This window comes from Gouania willdenowi, chromosome 18 (genome assembly GCF_900634775.1).
Source record: "Gouania willdenowi chromosome 18, fGouWil2.1, whole genome shotgun sequence".
NCBI classification, from domain to species: Eukaryota; Metazoa; Chordata; class Actinopteri; order Blenniiformes; family Gobiesocidae; genus Gouania; species Gouania willdenowi.
The window spans coordinates 25,481,794-25,495,779 of NC_041061.1; the positions used below are offsets into that span (position 1 = coordinate 25,481,794).

Genomic DNA, 13,986 nt, shown 5'->3' on the forward strand with positions numbered 1-13,986 from the left:
ATAGTTTCCATCCTGCATTGTACATCCATTGTGCACCAGAGACTCGACAGACTGATGCTAAACCAGAGTGTTCTCACTGAGGGCATAAGCAGTGCTTTATTTTTGTTGAGTATTGTTTATCCACCTCTGAAGTCGAAGGAGGGCTTCTCTATAACACATCAGACCTTACTGAGTTTTTCCTGTTTTAGCAACATTCAGTAGTACAAGCATCCCTTCTGTCGTGGCATTGGCACATTGAAACCCTCATCCAAATAGCTAAGTTTTGGTCTTTGAACTTGACTGTGTTACTGATTGGTTTCACATCATCAAGATCACTTTGCATGATCCATTATAAACACTGCACTCTGTTTAAAGCTACACGTTTGTTCTGTTCTGTCTCAATTCTGTTGGATGAAATGAATATTTTTGTAATGTGTGTTGCGCATCGTAGTTGCGTAAATTCTTTATAGTGTTTTCAGCGTTTGAAACTCCCAGGGTTTTATTAATTTGTCTTTTCTAATTGATGTGCATCTCTGCTTGAATTCAAAGGGATTTGGTTTGCTTCTGACCACCTGCACCATTTAATTTCCAATAAAATCTGTTTTCTGCAGCTCTCTGCTCTGAAATGACACTGTGTGCAGTATTGCTTATGTCAGGATAAAGCTGTTTTGACCTTGGAGTTTTTAGAGAAGAAAATGTTACTTTCAATTTCTTTCTGGAGTGGGTTCATTGTGTAATGGCACCACCCTAAATCTTGCTTGGTTTAGAAATAAACATTACTTTCACCTGTTGTCGGTAAGTGTATTCTAATTTGTCACGAAGTGTCCGTACGTCCAGATTACATACAAAGTCGATGGATAGATGCGTCCCAGATGCGAAATCTTTCCTGTGCGGTCCGATCCGCACCTCAGGTGTGTTGGCCGTGCGAGCGCGCTCCCGATTTTACGCAAATAAGAGTTGAAAATATTGAACTCCTGCGACTGTTTTGCATGACAAACCCCAATCAGTCTTTGTTGACGATGACATCAGGCCGTCAACACAGACACCGGTCTGTTCAACCATGGAGTAAAAGCTGTGTGTGACCACCTGGAGCTGTATGACACGGCCTTTATAACCGGGACCGGACTAGGATTTGACGTGGAGGAGAATCAGCAAGGAGGTGGTAGTAGCAGGTAAAAGTTATCTCTGTAGTTTACATTTTTGAAAGTTGGCACTGAGCTAGGATAGAGTTAGCCGCTAATCACACTGGCTGTTTTCGCTGGTGTTTTGTTTGAGAGGAGAAAAAGGAGCCCAGCTCCTCGCTTCAGCAGGCAGTGAAACTCACTGAGTTCGATGTGTCACTGGTGGGTGGGGCTTCGCTTCAGATGTGCGTATCAAGCATATTGGGGACATAGTTTGATCCTGCGGTACGTTTGGTGCAGCAGATGCAGTGCACGTTCACGTCCTCTGTAGAAAAGTACAATGGGGACGGATATTCCATCAGAAGTCTCCATCGCGGCATTAGGCATAACCGTTACATAGTAAAGCAAGCGGAAAGATTAAAACTGACGGGATGAAGGAACAGTCTAAAGTCCCAAATATACTCAAGCAGAATGGCCTTGTGGCGGTCCGATTTGCGCCCGCGCAGACCAGTGCCAGCACGAGCCTCTTTGCCCTAGATTTTCTTTTGGCGCCCCCTTATTTGGCGTTTTTTTTCTTTTTCCAAGTAATTGATATTTACATTATTGTTATATTATCAGAACACCTTCATAGTGGTCTTCACCATACCCACAAAGACGCTTTACATAAGAGAAAACGAGCAGAATTACATTTTAAGCTTTTTTTTTTTAAATTTTGACAAAAGGGTTTCACATACACATAAAGGAACACTAACAAGTATTTACTTGTTAAGTCAATTGAAATATACATCTTAGTAACAGGTTCAAAATACAAATTAATGTTATTAGAGTAAGGCAGCTTGAAAACTTTAGTGCACGCTGTAACTTTGTTACAAAAAAGAGAGATACAGTGCCCTCTCGTGATGGTTTGGCTCATCAAACATTCTTTTTATTTTAATTGATAAAATGTTAATAAATTGAAAAAAAATAAAATAAATCACGTTAAATTTTTTGGAAAAGATCCAAAACTTCCAGATTTAACAATACATTACTAAAATTGCAATAATGAACACACCAACAAAAAAATTGCAGTATGCAGAGGTATTGCATAAAGATACGACACTGAACAAAAATATAAATGCAACACTTTAGTTTTTGCTCCTATTTTTTATGAGCTGAACTTAAAGATCTAAAACATCACAAAAGACCTATTTCTCATATTGTTCACAAATCTGTCTAAATCTGTGTTCGTGAGCACTTTTCAATTGTGAAATAATCCATCCCACCTCACATGTGTGGCATGTCAAGATGCTGATTAGACAGCATGAGTATTGCACAGGTGTGCCTCAGAATGGCCACAATAAAATGTGCAGTTTTGCTTTATTGGGGAGGTCAGAAAACCAGGCAGTATCTGGTGTGACCACCATTTGCTTCACGCAGTACTGTGCAACACTTCTCCTTCGCATAGAGTTGATCAGGTTGTTGGTCTACTCCGCTTCAATGGCTGTGCGAAGTTTCTGGATATTGGCAGGAACTGCAACACGCTGTTGTATACGCTGATCCAGCAAACCGCTCAGGAAACCACTCACCCACACACACTGTCTGCCATCTGCCCGGAACAAACCGGGATTAATCTGTGAAGAGAACACCACTCCAACATGCCAGATGCCATCGAATGTGAGCATTTGCCCGCTCAAGTCGGTTACAACAATGAACTGCAGTCAGGTCGAGACCCCGATGATTCATTGTATTGAAATTGCTCAAGGTTTGTGTTTTTTGTCATCTTAAAAGTATTACAACAAATTTCTGTCCAGAAATCAGTGTCGGTGGTAATGGAGAGTTCAGCCTCCTATTTAGAGACTAGTAAGTGAATGACGCAGTTCCATTGGCGGTATCGGCTCTACACAGCTCCGCACTCCTCGCTTTGGGAACCCGATACTGTTTTTCCGGAGCGTTTCCATTGAACGCCAACCTGACAGGTAAAACTGCCAGATTTCACGGATTGCACTTTTTTGCTGCCATCCTCACAAGATTGCCAACCAAAATCAATGGTGGCCAAATGCTTTATTGTTTTATGTCCTGAGCCTGTCATTTTGGAAGAGGTCTTGGAGATATATGATTCCACTCTCAAGGTCAGGGGGAAATCTTCAATATACTGTAGGAGGAAGTTTCTACAACATGCTAATGTCTTGTTGTTAAAAAATACCAAATAATGTAGTATATGTTAAAGCTTTGCAGAAAAGGATTGCAGATGTTATGGCAGATTTTTATATTCATCATCATATCGTCAAATGTATGTTCATGTGTACAATTTGTCATGTTTTAATACATGATGACTCCATTACTTTTTACACTTTTGAACAGCTGAATCATGTTAGATTAAACAGTACAGATCGTATTGTACTCAGTGCAACACAGTCTCTGCTGAGGGCCAAAACTCAAACTCACATGCAGATATACACGAACGCACACACTATCAAGGATAGATAAGAGTGGCGCCCAATCTTCCTCATAATATACACGTCTTCATCATCCTCCAACATTTCCACTGTGGGAGCATCTGACTCCCTCCTTTTCTTTCTTTCTTTCAGGGTTGGGACATTTTCTCATATCTGTATAAAAGCTTAAGCTGAAACTGTTAGACAGAGCGGCTCTGCTTTCGAACGTCCGGCCGGACGGTCACTAATTTTTGTTCCATCTTTGTACTTTTTTTACTTAGTTTTATAATAAACCTTTTTTATAAAATCATCAATGCTTCGCCTGGACTCCATCACTCAACCAGAGCAATAAATCATGTCTCCAAATGATGTCAACCGCAAATTTTGCCGTAACACAGATTTTCTTTATTGTCATCATTTGAAGTTTGAGGAGCACTCCAGCTAAACAGGGGATATAGTGACATACATCCAAATGTATAGGAACTACAGTATATGAGCTGACAGTGTGCAACCCGGATCTGTATTCGTGTTACGCACGTCAGTGTATCATGCTATGTAGTCCCCACTGAGACGTCAGCAAAGATTGGTTCACTCTCACATAACGTGTCTTCTATATGCCTTCATCATATTACCTATAATACTACACCGGTCGAGTACTGTATTGACTTTCAGCTGTTCTGTGTTTTGACACAGTGAAAAGACTTTCATGTGAAAGGCTCAAATAGTTTAAGTTCTTTGCTTTTTAATATCACAAGTTCCCTATATTTTTCTTTGGGCTCCGGCCATCATTTACTTTGATTTTGTTCAGGCACCTTCAAGGACAGCCTGTGAGGTTCTGATCATAGGATAGACAGGCAACCAAAGTTTCCGAAACACCGCAGTGCCACGTACTGAGTTTACCTCCGTACTGAGATTAAAACCCTCACCCTAACCTAATCCAATAAACAAATAAAATACGTGTCTGTTCACTTTGAGAACTAAAATGAATTATTTTGTTTTTGTTTTTGCAAAATTAATTTTCCTACAGTGCGAATATATATATATTCGCCCTGTAGGAAAATGAACATTCAGCAAAGCAATGCAGTAACGAAATAACTCGCTCAGTCCCAATTTAACTCTTCATCATCTATGGAATGGGCTGCTTGCCAATGCTGGGATTAACACATCTGAGACACACTGAGAACCTGTGGGTGTTGGAGCTGGTTGGACACTCCCCCCACCAATGAGTTGCCGGTTAAATGCCACGAATGCTGCCTGAAAGACATGGCAGCAACTGCAGCAACTCACATGTCTCACATGTCTGCTGGAACACCTTCACCAAAAAAACACTGTTTCTGTGGACGATTGCGCCCATTCACAAGCCACGTGGATACCAAGCCATAAGACTGTTCACATGAAGTCCACCACAGCCTTTGGTGGTAGTGCTATATCACTTTCGCCTGGAACTCTGGTGGTGGGGGGGGGACAACTAGCGAATAGCCAACATGCTTCTCGATCAATCAGGCACCACAAACCTCTCTGTTTTCTGACTTCTGACATTTTGTTTTCATTCATTCTCTGACAGGCTTTAAGAAACATGTCAAAAAAGGTGCGCTCAAAGGAGACAGACCAGACATACAATAGGGGGTCTTTCCTTTTTGACATGCGGGACAATTCCTGGGGAATGCTTCTCTCTCCCGGACATCATCCATGACTCACTGCACATGCGTCAGATTGTCTTGCCAGGAGATAGCGGTCCACCTGATTTGATACATGCTTGGCAACCGTATATCATTTTGAGCAAATTTCTCAGTTGTGATGCGCCACAGCTTTACGCACAGCTCAGCTGCCCCTTGACGGTCTTTAGGTGGTGTTCCGCATCTCTGACGGGTCTTCTCACGGTGCTCTTATCGGGTTTTTACTCGTGACGTGCCCTGAACAGGTCTGCCAACGGTGTGGTGCCTTGTCAACGTGCAGAATCGCTCTCAAATTCCAATTAGGTAGCAATCCGGTGGAAGCGGATTTGAAAGAGGTCGTGTTTAGATGCGGCGAACTTCCTAGACTCCCAGATTGTATTTCACTGTCTGGTCGAGTAGACAGGCTCCCGGGATAGACTTTTTTGTTTCTTAATATGGTCGTAGCTTGCGTGTGTTAGGGAGGTCTCGGCTAGGCTCGGCGACCCCCTACACTCCAAGATTGTGTTTCACTTTCTGGTCGAGTAGTTACAGTCTCCTGGGATAAACTTTTAGTGTCTTAATACGGTGGTAGCTTGAGTTTGGGATAGATTTGGACGTTGTTCCGATGCACTGGCCAGTGAAAAGCAATTGATCACCGCTAAGGTCGCCAAGCATGGGGCAATAAGAGCTCATTGACCCCGAGAGAGGAGGTGGACTGGCTATCGCCGCTGGTGGGTTCAGATGAGACCTGTACTCTACTTAGACACTGCGTAGCAAAACCTTGTGAATGCATGGATGTGAAAATTGAGGCATGAACGTGTGTGGTGCGTGAATGGGTGGGGATGATGACACGTTATATATGCCTGAGAGAAACGCGTTGAGTGCAAATGTGCCAGTGGACGTGTCATCAAGTGATTGATCGATGAATGGCTGTTTGACTACACATGTTCCTCTGTTTCACCTTCCTTTCCTCCTGGGTTTTGAGGCACTAGATCTTCTCTCTGGTTTGGCAATTTTGTCGTGGAGTGCTCAGATTTCACTGCTGCTTGTTGATGGAATTTTGGTGTTTTTGTTTTGGGCCTTCTAAGTGGTTGAACAGAGTTTTAAAGGTTATTTTTCTGGGTGTTTAAACGCACCAAAAACGATGTTTTTTTAAAAAATATAATACTACTTTCAGTGGAATGACTGGCTTTGACCTTGACTCACTTTACTGTTCACGTTCGGTTTTCATGCTTCTTGTTGTGTGTCCTTGTCTACGTCTTTGACTTTGTCTTCGTTGTTCTTATTGTTTTTTTTATATATATACAGGTCGCTGGCTGAAAATTCCAAGGACACCAATTGTAGGGAATCAAATCCTCCAAGTTGAACTCTGACTGAGATACTAGTCTCACCATTGAACGGAGTCAGAAGGTCTGTCTCCCACTGTGAAATGCAAACGTGCCCCACAGGGGGACCTTCTCCCTCCTCCTGTCCGAACAAAGGCACAGGAGAATCCAAGAACAGTTTTGCTCCTGTTATCACCTCTCTGTTACATTACGATCAAAATGAAACAATCAGTCAATGTTTACATGCTAAGTTTTCAAACTCTGGGCTCCGACCCCCTGCGGATTTTGTCACCTCCAGAACCCAAACCAGAGGTCCCACAGGACGTTGGAATAATACCAGATTTCTGTTTCCCGCTCAATTGAGAACAAAGAAACTGGAGTATGTTTGAAAAGTCACAAAAGAAAGCATTATTGGAATGGTTCCTGCAGTAATTGAAATTGCAAATATTGTCTGTCCTATGTAATTCAATAACCAACAGAATGCTATTTTAATATGTTTCATCATTTAAAAGGTGCTTGAAATCCTAGAAAAAATCACAAAGCTCCGTTTAGGGTATTTACATTTAACCATATGGTAAAGAAAAAGCCTAACATGAATTTCGACATTCCGGTTTATGAAGTACTAACTATGGTATTTTTCAGCCGTGTCTGGTATCAAATTGTCTCATATTACATGATATATTACCATATAATGTTGAAAAGATGTTTTGAAATATGTGGAATTAATTATTAGGCATTTTTCTATGTTTAGGAACTCCCTCTGTTGTCTATGTCATTCCACTTCACACCCACACTTGAGACACACCCACAAGCTGAAAGCAGAGACATTGACCAATCACAGATATGATCTCACAATGATCAACCAAGACGCCTCCTCCAAAAGGCGTCTCCAAATTCTTTTGAAAAAAGACGCGCTCCAGAAACTTTAGTTTTGGACGTGGGCGTTCATGCTCACACGTGTCCCTCATGTTTCCAGTCTTTCATTTTATTTTTATTTTATTTGTAGTTGCATCAGTTAGATTTTTTAAGAACCTTGCTCGCAGCGAAAGCGTAAGACGCAAAAGAGCGTGCCTGAAAGCTGACCTTCCAACATCTGAATTGCGGACCAAACCGTGGTCCCTCTTAGTCTTAAACCGGCTGCAATCAACCCAGAAGGGGTTGTGGATCGGCCAATAGAAACCCCGCAGTTTAATGAAACACACACAATGCCACACGGACATTGTTCCTACAAACCCAGAATGTCTCCAGGTCCAATCCGGACCGCAACTCAAGGTATGGACCAGTGAACAATGGACCAGCAGAACTGACTCACTTAAACTACAATACATCCTCACCTCACCTACACTCCAGTTGCCATATGCTTCACTCACAATTCACCACATATGTTTGTCCGTTCTCCCCTGTCTGTCTTTCCCTCTTTGTTTTACAGGCTCGCTTTAAGATTTTATTTTTTGATTTTACAATAGTTAGTCTAGATTAGTTTAGAATAGTGATTCACTTCACAACATGTAATCCTCACTTTTATTAGCTTAGAAATGCATTTCATCATGGTTTAATCACCACATTGTTCTCGTTTCTTACTGAAATATGCAAATAAAAGGTTAAACTGTAATTGTTGATTCCTCTGATTTATTAAAGCTGTGTATTTTAGGTGTAAATGTGCTGTACAAATCCACTTCCCTGATTTAATACTTTGTTTAGTCTAAAGAAAAACTTCCTCTCTTTTTAAGAGGTAGCACCCATGAATTCATTGAGCTAATATTAATAATCATAATTAATATTCTCATTCATATAACCCATTATTAACTACCCTTATCCTCCTACACAATCAAATTCTACAAAAGAAAAGAGACATTTTAAATGATTCATCTAAGTCTTAATGTTTTCCCCTCTTTCTGTTTCTGAGTATGCCCAAACAGATGCCACTGCCTTTTCGACTCCCATCCTGCCTCCTACAGCCGTCAAGCCGGGCTTCTTTTGATGATGGGTGGGAATTAAAGGGAAGTATTGTCCATAACTACAACTGAGAACAAAGGGGAAATTGATTGAAATAGACACATGACAATGACAATATGACATATTGTGGATGTTCTAACATAATATCTATTCCAGAGACTACAGAGACTTCCAATTCAACTGCGAAACTGGTTACATCTTCAATCTTCCAAAATGGAGCATACAACATGACCCTGGCTTTGACCCTTTGAGGCAGTGGAGGAGGAGGTCGACAAGGCTGGAGGGCACAAAAGCAGGCGGGAACAAGAGAGAGGAAAAACAAATCCAAAACGATCAGATAATAATAATAATATTTATCACATGGTTTTAAGAATCCAAATGTATTCTTATGTAAAAAAAAAAAGGGAGGGGCCAGCGTCCCTCTGTTTTTATTTGTCTTTAATCCTTCCCTTCCCGTGTTCAGCTGACGACCCACACGGCAGTGAAGGTTGCGGAGCGGGAGACATGGGTCCAATCAGTTGATTGCCGACACCAGCTGATGCTGACAAACGACTAAACGAACAACGAAGGGGGAACCGACAAGGCCACTGAGTGGAGCAGTGCAATAACAACTACACCGTCTAAGCTGGCTTCTCAGGTGCCGTGCACAAAGAAGCGTTTTTTTGCCTTTCACGAGACACACAGTCTGTTGAAAAAACTCTCTAGCACAAGAGCCTAGGGACCCCGCCGACGTGGGATCTTTGTTCTTCCTTTACTAGGTCTATAGGTCACACCCATGGAAGGCTTATAGCTAGGTGGAGGGTGGACAACTTCACACCTGGCTGCAAGGTGATACAGTCACAAGCCCTTCTGCTTGTGATTGAGGAAAACACTTGAGGTTCTTCACTCAATCAAGTGGGGTGGTTCTAACCATGGTTCCACTATTCTTCTGGCGATTGGTGACCCCAGTTACCAACGAGGCCACTGGGCTCAGTCAATGAATACGTGTGATATCCTTGATGTAAATTGTGATTTGCTGATGATTTTGATTATCTAGATGATAATAGAGGTTTTGACATGATTATTTGCTTATCTTACAGTTTTTCGGGGTTTTGCCTAATTCCACATTTCTCTTACTCCCTCTTTAGATGTGTGTCTCACAAAGGCAGACTATATCCAATGTGTGATAATAACGATGCTAATGTTTAACCCTGACAGACAGCAAAGGTGGATCCAAGGTTATTCTACTGGAATATAATAATTTTGTGTCTTGACTTGGTCGTTGATGGTGACCAAAAGTGGGGAATTGTTATGGCAATTATTATAATAATCATCATAGCATTAAATATGTGTTCATGTGTACAATTTGTCATGTGTTTATACACGATGACTGCATTATATCATTGTACTTTTGAACAGAGACGTTTTATTATTGAATTACTTACTTGGTTACTGCTTTAGTTACTTATTGAATTACTTTCTTAGTTAATGCATTAATTACTTATTGAGTTACTTACGTAGTTACTGCATTAGTTACTTATTGAGTTACTTTCTCATTGAATTTGATGTGAATCTATTGAGAGATAGCCAAGATACAGCATTTAGAATGTGATGGCGAAAAGTTTTCCAGTGACGTTATAGGCCCCTCTCACTGATCACTATAAAAGCCCAAAAGAGTCATAATTAAATAAATAAAAACAACATTTTGAAATAGATACCATTTTGATAAATAACAGACCAATATATAATATGGCCATTGAATTGTTATATAAGGTAATAATATTATGAAATACGTTTTATTATTCTTAAATATCCATTTCCACAATGGTCTTTTTTTATTTCATAATGTAATTTTCCACAATGGCCTTTTTATTTCATAATGTCGTTTTCCACAAATAGATATTTAAGAATATAGTTTATCAAAGAATCCCTTGATAAACTATTCAAAACAATGCATTTTAACTAAAAATAAATCTTGAATGAAATAAATAAAAGAATAATACAAATGAAGAAGAAGCCTATTAATTTAAATTCTGGTTCTATAGTAAATAATGCAAAACTGCATAATAGTTCTTAAAAGTGCAACTGAAAATGTGTTTTGTGCCTTAACACAGTCATTGCACTGTATTTACATCAGTTATTTGTTTGGACCAGCAGAGGGCGCTGATAACCCAGTGGTCAGTTGGCATGCAGATATTCTTGCAGTGAAGAAGAGATGCTACGCGTTAGCACACAGAGCTAATAGAAAAACCTGACTTTTACAGATATTCACGTAATATTACAAATATTCGTTCGGTGCTAAAGGGGTAAGGAATCATTTATGAACATGTTCAAGAGTAGTTGGGGGCCAGATAGAGAGTAGTAGGAGATTCCGCCCACTGCCTATGCTTCTTGACAAGAGAAGGATAAATAGCAGTACTGTTTAACAAAAGTACTGCAATTCAATTTTCAGGGTATCGATATGAACCGTGATACCTATGAATCGATTTTTAACTGCCTTACGATTAATCGTTACATCCCTATTATTGAGTTACTTACTCAGTTACTACATTAGTTACTTTCTTAGTTTCTGCATTAGTTACTTATTTAGTTACTTTCTCATGAAATTTGATGCAAATCCACTGAAAAATAGCCAAGATACAGCATTTAGAATGTGATGGCAAAGGATTTTCCAGTGACATTATAGGCCCCTCTCACTGGTCACAGCCTGTCTTTCTTCATCAGCGACTTGCTCCCATCTTATAAGATTCATCCAACACTATTTTGAAGTCAACACAACATGTCGTCTTTCCGCGAGAGCTGTTAGCGTCGGACGCCGCTAAAAGCAGCGCCCTCTGAGAACGCGAAACATGATGATGATGGGAAGTTTTCACATTGATTCTTGTTTAGGGCTGGACAGTCAACATGTGTATCAAATATGAGGTAGTTTGAACGTTGTATATTAGAGCTATATGCATTTTTCTATTATGGCATACCATAGTTGCTAACAGTAAACATGACCGTAAATGGCGCCAGTCAAAAACGCAAAGCATGATGGGACATGTTTTAAGGCAGTCATTAATAGGTTTGGGCAAATGTCATTTGTGTGAAATTTGTGTGTCAGAGTTATGAGTTTTTTTAAATTGTGGGGTGCCTCAGAAATTAGCATTGCAAATTTGCGGTGGCACCACAACCAAACCGTTAGAGATATGCAAAATCGGATGAAGCCCATCAGACCAGTTTTCCCAAATGTGTTTCCCCATTTTAGACCTTTGAATCAAGATAGCTGACTTTCTGTTTCGCTTTGAGCGAGAGTTTTTTGTTTGTTTTTTTCATTGCGCCAAAATATCTAATTGTTCAGCAGACCTGAACAATTAGATGAGACTTGGTGAAACTTTGGACATTCTAAGGAGCAAAACCGAAAATCTCCAAGAAATGCAAGAACAACAGGTTCCTGCGGCCATTATGGCATTCGGACCCTAATGATAAATATAAAGGATAAGGGATAAAAAAAAGGATAAATATATACATATATACAGGTGTTGCAGGTAACATTGTCTTTATAGAGGTCACTCTTATCAGAGGGGAGCGATTTAAACAATTTGTGTGCGAGGTGGGAGGGGTTGGCTACAATCTTTCCTGCACGCCTCAGAGTCCTGGAAGCAGGTCCTGGAGGGAGGGCAGATTGCAGCTGATGACCTTTTCTGCAGAGTGGATGATTATAAAAAATTATAGTCATTTAAAAGTTACCAGTTTTATACACATTTTAAAAATATATAACGTGATTCTAAACCTAAAAAATCCAACAAAAACAGACTTTACTGCTTAGAAATGCACTGAGGTGTGATTAAGAATCTGAATATATATAATTTATTGTGTGTTTTTTCCGTGTATGAAAGGTTTTTTTTCTGGTAGCATTACAACTTTCTGATGTAATGTATTATTATTTTTTAATTATTGCTGTCAGTTGGCCTGATTTATGGCAAGTCAGAATTTTGACTTAGTAAAATCATAAATATGAGAAAGAAAGTGTAGTGTATTGATGTACTTAACATTTTGACATTAAAAGGTATATACTCAACACATATATGTCCTCAGCAGACCTGAGAGGCCTTCATTTTTGAGTAAGTGTATCATGATATTTTCAGAGAATGAGGCCCAGTGTGGTATATGTAATAATATCCTTACGTTTCTAGAACATACCATTTGTTTTGCATTTAAGCCTGAGGGGCACCAGGCATAGAGGGCCCCCGTTATAGAATTATTGATAGGTTGTTTTTCTTCAATCTATTGCAAAGGCAGCAGAACCATTATTCTCCCATGTATGAGCTAATGTTAAAGAAGAAAAGCAGATGTCGGGTGATGTATCACTGAAGTATATAAGCACCTGCTGCTCGGAGGAGCTTCAGAGCTGCTTTCAACCTCGCACTCTTCCGACAAGCCATGGTGTCTCTATCTGACTTTTTCATCACCTAATAATAAATGTTGTATTTATATCATGAAGATGTCAGCTTCAACCTCTTCACATCAACATTTAGACAACATTTTGCAAAGAAACATACAAAAATGTGACAGAATCATTTAGCAAAAAATACTTCTACTATTTTCTACACTATGTACCATGTGTTGAATTCTAAGACCTGAATAAATAGCCAAAATATGTGTTTTGAATTAATTCTTATTCAAAGTGTAATTAATAAGCATGCAACAGTCAGTGTCGGTAGACTGCTGCAAATGCTCAGTTTGTATCTCTTAATTATGGCTTTACTAACTCATAATTATGACTAGCCGTGGTGATTTTTATTTTTTCTAGTGGCAGAAACGGGCTTTCCATACTGATTTATTTATTCATTTTTTATTGCATGGATTTAAAAAAAAATAAAAGGTGGTTTTATTTTGAAAGTGCGCGATGGAAAACTTTTACTACCGCTCAGTGTCTTGACGTTGAAACGTCACTGATAAAACCAGGCGGAACGTCACACGTTTGAGAGTGCCCGTGCATCGGACAAGGACAGCTCACATCCCGTCTGGAACCGAACTTGTCACTGTAGTGAAAGACCGTCAGTTATCAGCATGGCCAAACCGCTCACCGACCAGGACAAGAAGAAGCAGATCTCCGTGCGCGGGCTGGCCGGAGTGGAGAATGTTGCAGACCTGAAGACAAATTTCAACCGACACCTCCACTTCACCCTGGTCAAGGACCGGAACGTGGCCACAAAGCGGGACTACTACTTCGCTCTGGCCAACACCGTTCGTGATCACCTGGTGGGCCGCTGGATCCGCACACAGCAGCATTACTACGAGAAGGACCCCAAAGTAAGACACGATTTCCCCGGCACGTACGCACAGCTGGTCGGGGAGGGGGCGTAGACGTGCACTGCGGTCTCTCTGATGTTGTGCGCGTTCACGTGTGAGTGTACGTGCGCTGCAGCGCTTGTTTCCATGTCCATCGTTAAGCACTTTGACGCAGTGTCCCGTCGCACGTTCAGTCCGCGGACTGTGTGTGAGAGCGTTTCTCGTTATGTAACAGATGATCAGTAACCTTCATTTGGCCTCCTGTTGCTGAGGACGGTGCGCG

The 13,986-nt window shown here is 40.5% G+C and overlaps 1 protein-coding gene across 1 annotated transcript in view; it reads left to right on the forward strand.

Moving 5' to 3' along the window:
- Positions 1-13,481: 13,481 nt before the first annotated feature.
- The window catches only part of LOC114480224 (glycogen phosphorylase, muscle form), a 57,692-nt gene continuing 57,187 nt past the window's right edge, over positions 13,482-13,986 (forward strand). Inside the window, exon 1 of the mRNA XM_028474174.1 lies at positions 13,482-13,724. Within this exon, the coding sequence (XP_028329975.1) occupies positions 13,482-13,724 (243 nt within the window). The remainder of the gene's footprint in view (positions 13,725-13,986) is intronic.